An 18,559-nucleotide genomic window follows, 5' to 3' on the forward strand; every position below is an offset into this window, starting at 1 on the left:
AATGAATGATTTATGGGATGTGGGTTTGTTCTACAAGAATTTTAACCCCAGCACCACTGCTATCTCTTCAATCATAGATTTTTATGCAAATACACTGGGCGTTGAGTGGATAAATCACTTGTCTGGTAGTTACAAGATGGCTCTAACAACTAGGCCAAAGTTGCCAAACTGGAGCTTGACAGTAGAAAAAGGAAGGACAATAAAAAGATAAAAATTGAAAACAATCATGTATACTTACTTCTTCTCTTGCCAACGTCTCCCTTGGAGGTGGCAGCCTCATTTAGCAGCACCATCCCCATGGTGATTGCAGCATCTGGGACAAGGTTGTCAAGGAAACAACACACTTGCATACAGGAAAGGCAGAAACTGTAAGTACACACTACCCCAGGAAGAACCGCTGGACATGCACATGTGCATAGAAGTATAAATATATATCTATATATCTATATCTATATTTATATCTATATCTATATATACACACTGGTGTGGCCCCCACAGAGCCCTGATCTCAACATCATCCAGTCTGTCTGGGATCACATGAAGAGACAGAAGGATTTGAGGCAGCCGACATCCACAGAAGATCTGTGGTTGGTTCTCCAAGATGTTTGGAACAACCCACCTGCTGGGTTCCTTCAAAAACTGTGCGCAACTGTACCGAGAAGAATTTAGGCTGGTTTGAAGGCAAAGGGTGGTCACACTAAATAGAGATTTTTCTTCGGTTCGCTCAATTTGTATTTAGTAAATTGATCAAAATAAACAACTAAACTTTATATTTTTGAAAACATTCTTACTTACTTCCCTTTACCTTTTCCTTCTGTACATATTGTAAAAATGAGAAAAGGTGTTTTCTGATAAATCAGTTTGCAGTCAGTTCATATGTTTTTTTTTTATAAAATCAATTTTATAAAATTGAAATGAATCTGCAATGGTAGAGCATTGCCCTTGGAAGATGGAGGGAAAACATCTAAATGGATTCCAAATTCAATGATTTTTTCAAAAGCCCACACAGTATGGTGATGTCAAGTCAACTGAGCAAACATTACAGACTACAAAAGGCAGAGATTACACTTTTCACAGTCATGGTCCTTGCTTCTGCAGAAAATTATTCTCTTAAGTAGTGTAAACTGTGATGCGTTACTATAGCAAACAGTTGTAGAAAGGTAAAACATTGCAAAATGCATCAATCCTGAAAGGGCTGATTCTGAATCTTGTTGATGAGGAGATAAAAAGTAATTGCTGCAAAGATGAAAAATGTATTGTAAATAAGATTTTCAGACAAAAAGTCACTGTGGTTTTCTGTAGGAGAGATCTGGTCTGATCTGCTTATTTGGACTTATGTATAACTTGCAAATACTAATAATACTTTGTTATTTCTATTCTTGATCTGTGGTATGGAGCTGGGTGGGGAACCACTGCTGAAATGAGCCTATCAAGCCAATCGAGACATTTTTTGATCAAAATCAGTTGGTCATTGCACACTGGTAGAATTGAACTGTTATATAACTAATATGTTGAAACAAAGATATAAACATTTTATTATGCACAGTTAATGCAATATTGTGAACATCTCTATTTTACAGATGCAAGCAGTGCTCCATTTGAATACTTGAATTGTTCTCAACTCACTGCAAAGCGCAGCCTCAGGTGGCTTGTAATTAGCTCACCTTCAGCATGCTCTGCATACAAATCCACAAAACCGACGGAAACCTGATGGGGTGCACAAACAAAGGCTGTCACATGGGGAGATACAGAGCCGAAACAAAGGCAACCTCTTGATGATATGGTAACAGACAATGATCGGCTGGTGTGACAAAAAAAAAAGACATAGTTAGGAAGGTGAAAGACTGGTGAAGACTACTAGTTTTCCATGTCACCAAATTCAATTGGTTACAGCAGTGGTTCTCAGACTTTTTCTGTCAGGCCCCCCCATGAAGGAAGAAAAATGTACATTTTACTACTGTACTGCTGGTAGTTTAACACCATTCATCGGCAGATATCATCTGAGGAACAGCTGACCAGTCAGACAAAATGAAAAGACAAATGGTCTTTATTAAAACAATTATTCATGCAGAAAAACAAATCAGCATGTTTTCATATCACTAATATATTAACAAACTTTAGTGACTTTCAATTACCCCAAACTACAGGGGAGAAGTCTGAGCTCTGAAGCTCCATAAACTTCCATCAGAATTGTCACTCCAGTAATGTGAAATCTGGCACATTAAAAAATGACAAATTCCAGTGTAACTTACACATCGTACGTTCAGTACAGCCACAGGCTGTATGCAGTAAACTGAAAGCTAATGTTGGCTAACTCTCTAACCTCTGTGTGAAATTCCACTAGTAGGCTAATGGGCTAGCGGCCAAGAAAGCAGCCCGACGAAAGTCGGAACAAACACTTAAATTTGGCCTTGTAAATCTAATATAAGTGAATGTTCAGCATCTGGATAGCATATTCTCACCTGAAATTCCCTCACTAACAGCTTTTGGTGGACTGCTCAGAAGAAATAAGTCAAACTTTACATAGCTTTCTGAAACGTCTCTGTTCATACAATGGTAAGCGCCTTGCATTGTGGGACACAGTCACCAGTTCTCATACGGAAGATTGTAAATAGACCTTGAAAAGATAAAACCCACTGAGTTGGTGTCGACCTGGCTCCCTTAGATGGGATGATGCCGCGGGTGTCCCTCACCAACAGAGGCCTTCGAGTTGAGCCGCTGAGTTTCTGCAGGGAGTTCCCCCTGCTGTCAGATTCACACAGCGTGCAATATCGGGTTTCGGGGAAGCCCAAGCTTGACTCGTTTCCGTCGTGCTGCCTCTGTTGGTGTGCCACCTGCGTCATCCCATCTTCGTATTTACATTTCAAGTATGAAGTTTTATCTGGACTCAGGGCTTGGTTTGTGTATCACCACTGTGAAGCCTTGAGTCCCGCTTTACAGGCGTCGCCATATTATTTTCATGGCCCTCGCCATCTTGGTTTTTAAGCACCAGAAGTGACGCTTGTTCCACAAAGAATGACTTCACTTTACAGTCTCAGAAGTTATGTCCACTTCTTTTATACAATTTATGAGCTGCAGCCAGAATCCTGCTGCTGGAAAAAGCAACGTATCCCCATAGTTTGGTGGCAAACCACTTGAGACGTTCTTGCTGTTATCGTCACAGTCCTATTTCAGAATTTTAAATATATGTTTTAAGTCCATTATTGATATTATAAAATGTGTATGGTACTATTGTGGTAAAACACAAGCACATTTACAATAGTTGGAGAAATCCCGTTGATTAGGTTTGTCAAGTTACAATGATAATGCTATCTACCTTTATCACTTCAATCAAAGTTTTATTCATGTTCCCTAGTCCGTCAGACATTTTCACTGCATATAAACAACTATGAGATTAATCTTCAGAGACATTAAATGTTAAAAGTTGAAGATAGTTGCTTTAAGCATTCTACACACTTAAAAAAAAAAAAAACAGTTCCTCTACAGTAACTGGCTGGTAGGATTTAGAAATACTCAAAAGGGAGCGTGCTTGGCGCTCAGGGACGATCCTGACTCTGTCTGCATCCAGTGGCTAGCTGTGATTATTATCATATCAGACAGTTAAGCCTGAAATTGAATGATTTATGTTTGGTTGACATAATTCATTGATCCCCCCCTTCCAAGTGGAAGGAACACCTAATGCCACTAGCTACATTCACACTATACTTGATAAACAACAACTCTGATAAAACCAACATATATCTGTCTATATATCAGTGAGCACATCGGAATGAGAGAAATGCATACATATTTATACTTATGCAAATGCATGTGATACCGGGGGTTTGTGTGCCTATGTGTACAAGGAATTAAACAAGGTTATATCCATGGGGAAAGTGCATCTGTGACAGTCATAAAATGTGTTTACACCACCTGCACAGACAACAGGGGTAGGTGTGTTAGCATTTCAGCAGGTGTGAATGTGTGTATTTCATTTAGATGTAATCAGATGGGCAGAAAATAAAAAAATAAGCGTGTATGGAGCATGGACAAACAAACATTGCTCTGCAGCAGGTGCGACCTTGGACCTGCTATTTCCCATGGGGAGACAACAACAGCTAGGAATGAACGGTATCACTACCCACACACACATATATAAAAACACCAGTGCAAGTACACACGGGTACACAAGCAGACAGAGAAGAAGACAAACACAAACAGAAACATCTATCCTGCCAAACAGATACACAAGCAAATACACACACACACACACACACACACACACACACACAAACACAGCCTATCATCAGGGGTTGAATTTGGAACAAATCAGGCAAGGAGTTGAAGTTAAAAGAGGACAATCGCTTGTCTTTGTATTGCCTGTTTGTTCAGTCCAGCAGTCAGCCTCCCTATGGAGAATGCACACAGACAAATCTCTTGTGTTTGGGAAAATATATGTAACAGACAGCAAAATTGGATGCAGTTTTGGACATAGGTAGTTTCCCCATGTGTTGTGTGTAACCAAAGGGAGAAATAAAGGAATCTGTTGCCAAGCGACTTCAATCCCTTTGGATGATTTGCTTGCAGCACCATGTTTCACTGCATATCAACACACTAAACATACATTCACAATCCCCAACATGTCGGTGAAAGGATACTCAGAAGAAGGATGATGTGAGACTCAGCCACAAACTGAGCCTGACTGCTTCCATGAATGTAACTCTGTGGACCAGAGAAAGAGAGGCAGACATATTAGTTTAACATTGTTCATTTCAACTGCATTTATTACTAGATAACAGCCTTCGTGAACTGAGAAAATAAAGAAAAGTACAGTAAGAAAATGGAGAAAATGAAGACTGTATAATGGGTGATATCACACAGAAAGAGCGAATAGAGAAAAGGGCTTTGAAATAAAGAAGTAGTAGTAGTAGTAATAAAGAAGTCATAACCTTTCATAACAAATATCTTCAGGGTACATGAAGTTACAGACAGAGTAAATCTGGTACCATCCTAAAAGAGACATCTTTTCCCCCTAATCTTTTGAGTGCAATAACTGTCCCTGATATGAGTAAACATGGACTTTGTTGTAACCAAAATGGCGTCCAGTTCCTCCCTTAAATTTAGCTTTTGCTTTATCATGGTGGATAAGGGATAATCTAGATCAGCTCATACTTTTTTTCTTCCAAGGATATGTCTGTCTCATACGCAGCATGGCAGCAGCAAAATGCTTGTCTGTGTTTGAAGAAACCATGCATCGTTTTGCCAAATGTATGAGTAGGACTCACTAGGTCATTTGAGTGTGTGCAGATCAGATTAAGGGAGCATGCGTGTGTGGTGCTTGTGTATTGTGAGTCATAAAGATTTATCCCATGTAGTGCGTTGGTGTTTAGAGGTGCTACCTTCTCACTGAGTGGGCAGGGAGGTCAATCTAACCCTACAGGAACACTCATGCGTACTGTACAGGCACACACAGGCACACACACAGGCGCACACACACACACACACACACACACACACAATGTTGTATTAACGCACTGCTGAACTTCTAAATGGAGACTGAAGATTCACATTTATTCACCTACACTGTAAGACTTTTCATGTTATTTCAACTTGCAAATGAAAGCTCACCTGCTGCCTTGAAAACACAAATTAACTCAACTTGAAGACAACCTTTGTTTCAACTCGTGAATTAAAGTCCATCTAGTTGATATGACTACAATGTTCTAGTTGTCTCAACATTTTTTTTTAATTGATTTAACTTTGGACTCAGAGTTAAAACAACTAACCTTACATTATCAGTGCGGGAAAACCTCATTTACCTAGTCAAACAAACTCACATTTTGATATTGTTATAACTCACACTTTCAAGTTCAGTATTTATATAACTTGCCATTTCAAGTTAAGAGGATAGTGCAAGTTTGCTTGATTTATTAATCACAATTAACAGTTGCTTTCCTCCAAGACTTTCTGTATAATTTCCTTAATATTTTGACGATATTTTGAAGTTCTCCAATGTCAAGTAACTCATTCCTGTATTGCTGAATTAGAAACATGTAAAATGGTTTGCATGCAGAGAAATAAAGATGCCAGCTGGTTTTTAATCGCCTCTCCATTTCCAAGAGGAAGTTCAGCACCAGAATCATATTGCAGCAACCGTCGGAGTCACAGAAGCAATCACAACAAGTATTGCTTCAGAAAATCATTTATTATTGAACATACTTAACAGAACAAATCACAGCATGTTATTGAACCCAATGCCCACCTAACTTATGGTTCTCCCCAAAACACATTAACCCTACCCATAAGTCCTTGCGGCGCTGCCCTGCCGATGCCACAATATGAAGGTGATGCCTCAGGATCATTAACAGAATCCTCCCCTTTGTTTTTTCAACTGATAACTTGATAAAGCAAGTTCAGTCAATTTGACAAAATGTTCAATTAGTCAAGACAATGAATAAATGTAAATTTAACCTACAAAAACTAGAATAGCTGAGTTCAAAATCTAAAACTTATCAGAGCACTTTGAGTTAAAGAGAAAATGTAAATTGACATAACTAAAAGGGGCTGTGATGTTTTACAGTGTAGAATCAATGATTGCAGTCTTAAGTTGTCATCTTTTATTTCGATTGGCTCCCAATTCTCAAGAGTGCTGGTATAATAAGAGCAAGTCTGAGAGCAGACACCAGACAATTAAGGGGGGAGGAAGAGGAAAGAGTAGCATGCTACCTTTTGTTAATACAGTGATGAGCAATACACCCCATGAAAAAAAAAAAATCTGATGAAAAAAATCACCCATATGACTAGTTTCTTGGCATATAAGATGGTAAATGGTAAGTATTTGTATAGCACCTTTCTAGTTATTTCAACTACTCAAAGCGCTTTCCATGACATCCTCATTCACCCATTCACACATCAATCATACAGGAGAAATGTAATTTGGAGGAGACTATTCTTTCATACTCATTCATGCCATGCTTCAGGAGCAAGTTGGGGTTCAGTGTCTTGCTCAAGGACACTTCGACATGTTGACCCATAGGAGCTGGGGATCGAACCCCCGACCTTCTGATTGAGGGACGACCCACTCTACCACTGAGCCACAGCCGCCATATCACAAGATATGATATGCACATTATTTAAGTTGTTTCAGATATAAATGAAATTCATGAGTTTCCCAGACCTGTTGTATGAGTCATGTACATATACTCTGCCTCACTCTGTGTTGCCAAAAAACACTAATGACATTTTAATGTTATCGGACTGATAATGTCTTGTGTCTCGAGACATGTGTCTGTCAGTATCCTCCTATGTGGAAAATCATCCATTATGGGCAATATTCTCTTGTCAAATATCTTTGTAACTGATGCTGAGCCCAGTACACAGTTGTTAAGAGCTGGTATGACTTGAACCATTGGCATATAACATATTCTGATCAGGTTGTCTTTATCACGGTGATTTCTACAGGCATAATTTCGATCCCTGGGTGAAGCGGTGAATGCGTTTTTAAGTGGTGAAATTTACTCTACAGTATGTATCGAAATGTGAATTGTGGGCACTTTTGGACTCCTAATGATTATGTAAGTATTGACGTGCACAAGCAGGGGTGTTTGAGTGTTACGCCTTTGCAGAGTAAGGTCATTTTAGTCAGTGTCTACTTCTTTTGAAGGTTGTTTGAGAGTTAAAACTTGGATAGGATTCAGCTTAGAATTAGTATTTGGCTAGAGTAGGGATCAGAACATTAATTTAGTCTTTGTAGTCTTAATATCCATCAGTGATACTTGATTCAAACAATGCATTTGACTGTATATGTGCAAAGCAGTCTGACACATCACTTCAGTGTATCAATCTTCAGTGTCAGTACACTTTATCTCAACCATTGAAGAAAGTCTCACACAGCACAATGCTTAAGACTCAAAACTCTGCACAAGCAGGCTTCTCTGATAAGATGTCAGAGACCTGATTTGACTGGCATCTGTCTGTGTGTGATGAGAGAAAAGCAGAGACACACAAAGGAAGACAAAGTGGAGGTCTTGAGGAAATGAGACAAATGGAAGGAGAGAGATAGAAAAAAGTCTTTCAGTATGTTTCACATTGTTGAATCCCCGCAGATTATTAGCATCTAGGTTTACGACACATCTAGGGTCTGTTTTTCCACATCACTGCCCCAGTGTTCATTTATTTTCCTATCAGACAGGAATAAGGATGGGAAGATGAATGAAAGATGACAAAGGAGGAGGAGTAAAGGGTGGACAGCTTTTTCTTGCTTCAGTGGAGAGAAATGAAGAATTTTTGCACTTGAAAGCAGACATAAAGACGACAAAGGTTCAAGGCTGAAACAGATCCTTTTGTCGTCAATGCAAACCTGTTGCTCTGCATTAGTTGAGACTTGAATTGTTATCAAGATGCTTTCCTTTTTGACTGCCAAACTAAGGCCCTTTATTACTACCATAAAAAAAGAAAAAGTTTCTGTTGGTAGTGTCGCACTTCATTTGTTGGTTGATGAGACAATGTTGCACTGCTCATAAGGACATAAACACAGGTGCAACCTTGATGCAGTGCGACACAATAAAAACAGTGTTGAATTAACTTTCCTCTGCAAAAACAAACTGAACATGGTTAATAAATGTATTGAATTGCACTAAATTTAACAAGGTGCACCTTATATATTGGTAACTTTGTGTAAATCATAGGGAACTGTAGTAAATCTTTGGCAGCATACTCATAAATGCTGACAGATCCACTTAATGTAGAGATTAGGTAGAATACAAGGGCCAATATTTTGAAAAAAGGAAATTGGAAATGGGCTCATGATGAGTTGACTCACACTGGGATTAGGTGTGGTTTTATCTCATACTAAAAAAAGCAAGTGCATCTTTGTAAAATGTTCAGTAACTGTACAGGAAGAAAATGTAAATGTAGGACAATGAAAGAAAGGCACCGTGAGAAAATCACACAGCTGTGTCACATTAACAAAAGGTAACTAACTAGTCCATATGCAAACCTAAACTGAATGAGACTAGCTCAGTCCCCTTTTAAGGAGACTGTTGAACAGTCACTCTGGGAGATGATTGCTAAATGAAATGCACTGCAAGTAGATGAATCAGGGTAAAGCAAATTGGGGAGAGGAAAAAATAAATCATACATATATCACATAATAACTGCTGAAAACCACACAATTATAAGAGACAATTGCATCAGTATCTGAGGGTGGGAATGTTCTTCCAGTACTAAAACTAAACAAACATTACTTCAAACTATTTTTCAAGGCACAGCTCACTGAACGTTACCTCCTGAACATAAACAGCAGATAGAGGCTATGAGCAAGAGCAGTGCTTGGGGGATGAAAAATTCCTCAATCCATGGCCAGGCACTTTCAATTAATCTGATGGATTAGAATGCAGGACTTCCATTCATTAGTGTGCAGGGCTGAGAGTGTGTGTGTGTGTGTGTGTGTGTGTGTTTGTTTCAGTATATGTAGCTATGCATGCATATGCTGAAAACCAGTAAGTAAATGCATGTTTGTGAATGAGACTGTTTAGGGGGAATTTGTCTGTGTGAAAGAAAGTGTGTGTGTTCATTAGAAAGATGCAAGACACTGAGGTGGTCTGGAAGTAAAAAGAGCCACAGCTCGTTGAGCTAACATGGAGATGAATGGAAGAGCTTAACTAACGGTCACACTGTTATAACTCGTTCTCTCCCTCTCTTACTTCATCAAACATGCAGGTTACCTTCACAGACCAATTTATACACTGGCGAATAAGCACATGCAGTCTTTCAAGTGTGGTTTGATGCTGAATATGGCCAGACATTATGCAAAGACGGACCTGTTTTACATTTATTTAAATGACAATGGACTGAGACAAATGTTAAGACGCCTACTGTATATCACATTTAGATGAAGACAGCTTGCCCCCAGCACATATTTATTGAAAATATAACAAAAGAGAACTTGATTTCAACAAAACGTTTACCAGTGCACTTTATAAAGAACCTTCACTGACAGCAAAGCAACTGTGTTTGTGTTCGCTTTTTTAATGTCACTGTATACAATATACAAGGTCAATATACATCTTACACCTCTCTGTAAGTGGTGGAATCGATCCTGTAAATGCTTGAATTGAACCAACTTCCATTAGCATGTCTCACATTCAAACTCTGCACCAATGTCTGAGCACCTGGCAAGGGCACAGGCAAGCACCTGATGGCAGCAATCTAAAACCATTACAGCTTTAGATGGCTGCCAAGAGTCTTAGTACTTCGTAACATTTAAAGGAATACTTCTTAAAAGCACATCTATGGCCACATTCCCACCCAATGTACCCAGAACTTTTAGTCCATGGAATCTTTTACGTTCTGAAGCACAAATAAACACATCAAATTGCCAAATTTTGTGTGCATGTAGCTGAAATGAAGCTTCATCCTGTCCACCATGGGGTGTCTGGCTTTGTGAGTGTGTCTCAGACCTGCAACTCTTTACACAGACAGAGAGCAGAGGAAAGAGATGGAGACAGTCATGTAACCAGGTCCCTGCGTTTTTATTGAGACCTGATCTCACACAGAGCTCACTGTTACTCACTGTCTGGAGCACAGCAAAATAATGAGAAAATACAGGCAGATGGAAGAGTTTCTGCAGATACAGACACAGCTGAATATTTTTCTATGAATCTATACATTGTGTTTGTAGGAAAAAAATTAAATTAGGAAAAAAATTAAATGAATAAATGAAATGTTGCGAGTACTCGACTAATCAGTGCTGCAAGTCCCAGCCCAAGGTACCTGTACTACCCCCCGAGCAGGGACTTTATGGGGAGTTAAATAATGTCTCCCTGCACTTAATTTAGACCCTATGGTGGAGACGCAAGTTCCTCAAAAGATTCCTCGTTCCTGGGGAAAGTTCTTGTGGTGGAAACGCTTCTTTTACTGTTAAAATTTTGAGACAGAGGTAAGTTTGAATATTTTTTAATGATCGTTTAGCTATTATTTTTGATAAATGCTACAGAGTGATAAATAGTATTACAGAGTAAGATATGAAAAATAATGCAAATACTGCACCATTAAGAAAAGGAATAACGAGGTCACAACAAGTGCCTTATTTGATTCTCCCATATGACTCATACTGTATGTGCAAGCATGCTACTTGCACTGGGAACAGAAGTCAAAAAAGTCTGACAAACCTTGGAGCTTGAACGTATTGTTTACCCAGTCCAGAGAGATGTAATCATTCTACCAGGGAATGGGTAAAGTGATATCAACCAAATTATTGTTTGAGAATAAGCCTGGCAATATTCAATATTTTTGTTACTGTTAACACATTCGATATATGGTTTGTTTTTAAGACTAAACAATATTTCAAAACAGCTGAGCACTGCAGTTTTTAACAAATGGCCCTTGAACAGTAATACATATTGTTTATGTTTATACAGATTTGGTGTACTAATGACTATTTATGGCAGCGGGACAGTGTATGTGGAATCAAACATAGCCCATGTTCATTCTAATGAAGAAACATGTCAGACATAGTATTTGACTCAGTGATGACGGAAGTCTGTGGCAAAGAGAAAAAAGCCACATTAGAATTTGGAGGTACAGGCAATACTTGTAAGTAGGATCAATTCATTTAAGTTTTCTTTCTTCCATGAAAAGACCAAAACAATAGAGACTTTTTTTTTATCATGTATGTATGTTTCCTGCACAGCATGCTGACACATATGTGTTTCCCCCTTTTAAACAGCCTCACTGTGGCTCAGCTTCATAAATTTAGGCAGGTTCATGTTGTGGAGCTGTCAGGTACAGCTTTATTCTGTTACTGCTCCAATTAATCTGATGGATTAGATTTTTTAAGAGACCCATGTCTTTGAATGAGGTCAGAATATCGAGTCTGTTTGTCCTTAAATAACATGGAATGATTCATATGTGAAAGAATAAGACTGACCAACATTTATTATTATGCTATTCTATTGCCACGGCATAGCAAGGAAAACATATTACTTTTCTTTAAAGTGATGATGTTTTATTGTGAGCTGTCTAAGGCAATTGTGAGAAGAATTAGTATTCTATCCACCTTTTGTTTACCATACACTTGGCCATAATACACATTTAAAATGCACTAAATAACTTTGTCACAAAGAAAAGTCCATAAGAAATATAAACTCAGTGATGGTTACAGATGGTAAAAGGTTAGCTCAATTAGAAATATAAATATCAACGTTAAACCTCTAAAATATATCTAGACCTTTACCAAATACCTCCCCTGAGGATAATTTACTACACTATTTTTTCATCAGCATGCTCTTCAGATCAAGATCTCAGGAATATACGTGTTTACATTCTGTTTAATACCAGAACGAAGATATAAACAGGACCGTGAGTGTCGGTGTTCAGGCACTCATTTGAATACATTGACATTAAAAGGCCTTGTTTATATAAGAACTGTATAAAACGGGCCATTTGTCAGACTTTGAAGCAAATTAGGTGACTGCACCAATGAAGGTGTGCAATATGCATTTACATATAACCACACATACACAGGCATACACACTGAGGAATTCTACATAGGCATTTTACATGTTCACTATAGTATTAAATTGAAGTTGAGAACAGGCTTTGACGAGTGGCTGTGAATTACTTCCTCAGTGTGTCTCATCCGAGAGTGCTACATGTCACAGAAATCATACATGACAGGAAAATGTAATAGTTGGCATCAATGCTGAGTTATGTCAACTCCAATAAAGTATATGAGCAATGAGCATACTTTATACGTTCTTTTTTTGGACTATACTCTCACTATAACCAAACCACTGTAGTGTTAGCTGTTAATAGCTGTGGGCCAGATAACCTTTACGAATAGCTATATTCATCCTTTTCCATCCTGTATCATATATTCGTGTGTATGGTGTGTGTGTTTGTGTGTGTTTTGTTTGCTAAAGGTCAGGAGGCACTCAGACAGGAAGAGGGATAAATGAAAAGTCAACAAAGCAGAAAGAACAGAGAGGAGAAAGAGTAAGTAACAGAGAGGAAAAGAGATGGAGTGGAAATATGTGCCTCACTTATATAGACAAAGGATAGGTTTGACTGTGTGTGTTGCAGTCTAGGACGTGAACCTTACAAGGTAATCTGGGTGCGAGTGTCAGCTAAATACCTACATTAAATGAGAGCAAGAGCGTGAAAGAGAATACTAAAGGATGATTGTTTGCAGGATGATATAGACTGAATCACACCTGTAAACAAAAAATAACCCACAACTAGTATCGATGTACTGTGGAGCTCAGTCATAAGTCAACTGGAAATGTTGAAAAGAATAAGTAGATAATTCTAGAGTGTGCAAAAAAGCAATAAATTATTTCTGATTGATAGCTTGAATATTAGAATTATTTAAATTTAAATTCCCTCAGTTAAAGTAGAAATATGCTTCAACACATCAACGATTTAATGTCTAACTATCTGAGAGCATATGGAGGGTGGTTTATTCAGAACTGCAGAGGGACTTTGGGCAGGTTCACTGAACCCCTCATTTGAACAAATATGGTAGTCTATTTTAGGGATTCAGGTGATGCTTTAAAATCTCATTATCTACTCACTGTTTATGCAGTTCAGTGTTTACAGACTCCATGGAGAGTTCAGTTTAATTACCCAAGAGTCAATTAAAGCCATTTAAAACCTGTTTTCTTTTTTTGAAAACATGTCAATCAGTAAAATGGGGTGACTTTTCATTTCCTCAGTAGACTAAGTTTTATTTCTGTTTTGTTTTCTGGGAGATATGATACTTCATTTGGTGGAAATGAACTGTAAAAAAAAGAGCATATATAGACACAGACGCGGGCTTCTCACTTAAAGAATTGCAGGCTCGATCCATAGGCTTTCCAAATAAATCTGAGCAGGAGAGTGGGGAAAAACAACAACAAAGTTGTACTGGGCTTTTTCCAAGTGTGGATGTGTAAGCGAGAGAATGAGACTCAAGTCTTGCAGTCCAAAGGCCCAGACATTTAAAACAGGGAAATTTTAATTTCAATAGATTAGTGGATTTGCTCAGAAGGGCAAAGTAAATCTTACCCCATTCATGCAGATGAGACATATTACAATAACTCCAGATGACTATGGTCCCATACACACACTGAACGGGTGCAGTGAACAAATCAGTGACTGTATGTGCTACAATTTCTTCCACTTAAGTCAAGATAAACAGAAATAATTGTCTTTGCAGCCAGAGAAGAACAATTAAAAGTCACTGCTCAGCTTCAATCTGTGTGTTCAAGACCATGAACAAAGCCAGAGGTCTTTTAAAGATGTCAATAGCCACATTAAAGCAATTACACAATCAGTCTGCTATCACCTATCAAAGAAAATAAAAATCCATCAGACACTTGAAGCTGATTCAGAACACTGTTGGTCCTCACTGACACCGAAATTCAACAAGGCATGTCTGCATCACGTCCCAGTTTTGTTCCGTCCTCCACGCTGCTTCATAAGCCACTGGTAGCGTTTTAGAAGCTGAGCGTTTTGCCAGGCTGATTAGTTGACTTGATTTTGATGATTTGGTCATTTTTGTGCTTTTAACATGGACATGTGTTTTCATTGTCTTTTCTACCTTGTTATGCTCTAACCTACAGACAGCAGGCTAAAGTGAAAATCAAAGTGTTTTTGTCCATTTCCAAGATGAACCGCTCGACATCTGTGGTGTTAAAAAAAATCCTCTGACCTGCTGACGTCTGGCATGGGGCTACTGTTGAAACAATATTGCTATAGTGATGGGAAAATCTGGAAGGATCCGGAGTCTGCACAAGGTGTTTTTATCTTGAAAATTGACCGGATTCTCAAAGTCTCAAAGATTCTATGTCCGACTTCATGGCCAACACATTCACTCTGTGCGGCTTGATGTGGCCAGGCCACAGCTTCTCTCAAAAATAGACAAGGCACGTGTTTGTAGCGGCGCCAAGCTGAGAGCTGCTTCTGAAATGTGCCGCATTGCTTCTGGTGGAGTTTGAAGCATTGACTATAGTAGCTGTGATTAGCTCCATCGCAGCCGGAACACATTGCAGATCCGCAAGGGTTAGCTAGTGGGATTTAGCCGCAAGTTTAGGAGAGGGAATCATATCGGTGCAGTTCTCAGATCTTACCACTGGTTTCTTGTTAGTCAAAGAATTGATTTTAAAACACTACTATTGATTTACAAAGCAGCGAATGATTTAGGGCCAAGATACATTCTGATCTGCTGCTCCATTACCCCAACATCTCAGATTATCTGGGACACGTCATTTTACAGTTCCATAATGATGTGCCAAATGAAACAAACTCCTTGATGTCTCTCATTCCCTTTAAATAAGAGCTTAGACTTTTCTGTTTGCCATTGCCTTTTATCAAATTGGAACTATTACTTATCTTTCACTGCACTGTACCTGCACTATAATCGTTATTCTCCTGTTTAATCTTTTTTTAGCCTAATTCTTTTTTTTTCACTAAATCCTAATTGTGTGTGTTTTTTTAAACTGTCTTTTTTTATACTGCCTTGTGTTTCTTAAACATCTTCTCTTAATGCGTCTTATGTCTTAAGTCTAACAGTCTGTATTACGTTGAAGTTGAAAGGTGTTAAACAATGTCAGTTAATGTCAGGGTCAACTTTGACTTGCAAATTTGTGCCATTAACCAATAGCAAACCATCTTGACAGTGGTGTCCTTGGAGGTAATGGAAAGCCGAAGAGCAAAAAATAGAAGAGGCTATTGTAGCTTATTAGCTGTGCAACTGAACTAACTACACTTACCGACAGCTAGCTCAGAGAGATTTTCTTCCTCTTCAGTAACTCTTAATTTAATTAAATGATGTACAATCCTTAAAACAAAATGCTGCTTTGCATTATGTTGCTAATTTTCATCCATCTATCCTTCCTACACCAATAGTCTCTCCCTTTCTTGTTCCTTCTCGCTCGCCCCCTAGGATATGTGCCTTTAATATATGGTTCTTAATTACAGTTTTCAGCAAAAAACAATGGTTACAAAGTTTGCAGGTGCCTATCAGTGTCTCTAGCTGTGACCATCTAACTGTGGAGACAGGGAGGAATGGTCAATGACTCTGCTCTGAACAAATATCCAGCCTAAAGGACCATTTATTTCACTGCTTCAATAAACTGTTCAATTCTTTCCATATCGGTTCAAAACACACAGATAAACACACAAGCATTCGCTCACTCAATCAAACGCATACACACACAGACACAAAGAAGTCTGCAGGTACAGCAAAAAATACAGCCACACTCATACTCACTAACACTTACTGCACACTGATGTCCTCAGCAAGCCAAAAGTAAACGATTTGCAGAGAGCCAATAAAAGTGACAGCAGTGTTTCTTTAAAATATGAAAGGTTAGCAGTTTATGTGGAGAGGAATCCTGCCAACAGCTGCCAAAAGCCATCAACCAATCATGTGAAATCAGCTGGAAATATGGAAATGTCATCAGTCAATAGTGTGGAAATAAGGAAGTGGTTGGTCATAGTAAAAACTAAGAGAGAAACACTGGCTGAGACGCTTGTAGCATTCTGAGTGGGTTTGTCATGGAAACGTATTACATGCAAGCGTGTGTAGCTCATTTTCCATAGTTAAATCTGAAACGGGTGAGGAAATATTATAATTATATAATCATTATTTTATTATTAGAGTTATTGTGTATTATATAATTGATTCATAGTGGGTCCGTTGCTGCTCAGTGCGCACACGAGGATATCGAGATTGTGTTTCAAAACACTGGATTTACATGCAAAAAAGGCTCCAAGCAGCATAAAAGCCATTGTATATTCTTAATAAATGCACCTGAGCATGTAAAGATGACATGCAGCTTCACTGTCACTACTGAAAAAGAAAAAAAGAAGAAATATTCTATTTTGTTATTTTATGTGCCATTATTTTGTTATCAGTTATCAGTTATGTTGACCAGCTCCTCTAAACTTGTAGCTGAGGTGAAGGCACACAGTCACATCAAGATACTTTTAGTAGAAAACAATACATACAGTATGTTTACTCTTCAAATTTACCATGTTTTTCATATTCAAAGTACAACAGAATAACACATACACAAGCACTTGAAAGGAAACTATTATCCCCTTCCCGTGCTAATGGGTTTGTCATACATTGTGAGTAAAACAGTGTGAGTGAAACTGAGCGTGCATGTTTGCAATTGTATCTGTGGGCCTGGGTGAGATCCATGTGTGCGCTTGCCATAGTGCGTGTATATGTTTGTAAAAAGCACAACAGTGTCTGTGTCCCATTTTGTGAGTGTGTGCGCCTGAGCAAAAATGAGTTAGCAGTATTTTCTTGGCTGCACACTGAGACGCTCACTACAATTTCATTTGCTTGGTCCTGCCATTCGTCAGTTGACAAATCCTTTCAATATAGTCTACCTGGCCTCGCTCGCTCATCATTTTAAAGGAATTACACTGTCTGGGGAGAGAGAGGAGAGTGGGAGATTAGAGAGGGAGGTGAGAGGAAGTAACATGAAAAGAGGAGGGAAGTAGAACCGGGAAGATAAGACAGGTATCTTTTCAATATTGTCTGCCCAGTTCAAGCTATTCAGTGTTGGGGAGGCGAGAGGAAAAGAGGGATTTAAAAGAAGCATAGGGGTGTAGATGAAGGTGCAAAAGGTGTGAAAGGAGGGGAAATATGGGAGAGATGATGGCCATTTAGACAGGATCTAATGTAGCTAACCCTGGTGCTATTTTGGTTGAGTGGCTACAAAATAGCAATCTGGCCAAGAAGCTCAAGAAAACGTGGATGGCTTAAAGCATGTGGGTCAATGAGGCTACTGCTGTTGAGGAAAGAGAAATGATTAAGGTAGGGCTATGAGGACTAGGAGGCCTGTCCTATGGGGCACTTAACATGGAGGTTTTAGCATAACAGAACCAGCCTTCAATCTGTTCACATATACTCAGTGGTCCTTCGGCAAACCTGAAGAACCTTGCAGTCCAATACAACAGTCCAGCCATAGCATCAATGTTTACAAAGCTCATAATATTCAGTTTGTGGTGATTTTTGCACAGGCTTAAATTTTTATCATATGTTTGTTATTGAGGTCATAGTTTAATGTGGTGTTGTGTTAGACTACATTATATTGAAAGGTGCTCCTATTTCTCGATCCTGTGAGTATGAGGAAAAACCTCTGAAACTGTACAGCAGAATGCAGTTAACACCACCTTTAGGGCATATTATGTAGAAAATGTGTCCCCAGAGTGCCACATCACCCTGGGGTGCCATCTGACTTCATTAGGCGTGCCGTCGAAAAAATATTCTGGCATTGCACACATAATAATATGCATTAAAATTTCAGAAAAACCTATAGCTACAACTAGCCACCTCATACATCGTCAAAATTTGCCTCACATGCCCCTTTCCTCACATCACAACTTCAACATCAGCAAAAACATTATTCTCCAAGTATGTTACAACATCAGGGTTAGAGAGGGTTAATAGTGGCTAGCTACCATTTTTTTCCCTCTCATTACTGCACCATGCATACGAGGTCAAGTGAACAGGTCATTGCACACAAACTAGGATGGAACAGTTTTTGAAAAGAAAGGTGCCACAATCACATAACTCTCAATC

At 38.8% G+C, this 18,559-nt stretch overlaps 1 protein-coding gene across 1 annotated transcript in view; it reads right to left on the minus strand.

The window, feature by feature from the left end:
- tusc3 (tumor suppressor candidate 3) overlaps positions 1 to 18,559 on the minus strand; it is a 77,828-nt gene that overhangs the window by 10,795 nt on the left and 48,474 nt on the right. The window contains exons 7-8 of the mRNA XM_070827498.1: positions 4,638 to 4,701; positions 239 to 313 (exon numbers count right to left, since the gene is read on the minus strand). Coding sequence (XP_070683599.1) covers positions 239 to 313; positions 4,638 to 4,701 — 139 coding nt within the window. The remainder of the gene's footprint in view (positions 1 to 238; positions 314 to 4,637; positions 4,702 to 18,559) is intronic.

This window comes from Pempheris klunzingeri, chromosome 3 (assembly GCF_042242105.1).
Source record: "Pempheris klunzingeri isolate RE-2024b chromosome 3, fPemKlu1.hap1, whole genome shotgun sequence".
In the NCBI taxonomy this organism is placed as follows: Eukaryota; Metazoa; Chordata; class Actinopteri; order Acropomatiformes; family Pempheridae; genus Pempheris; species Pempheris klunzingeri.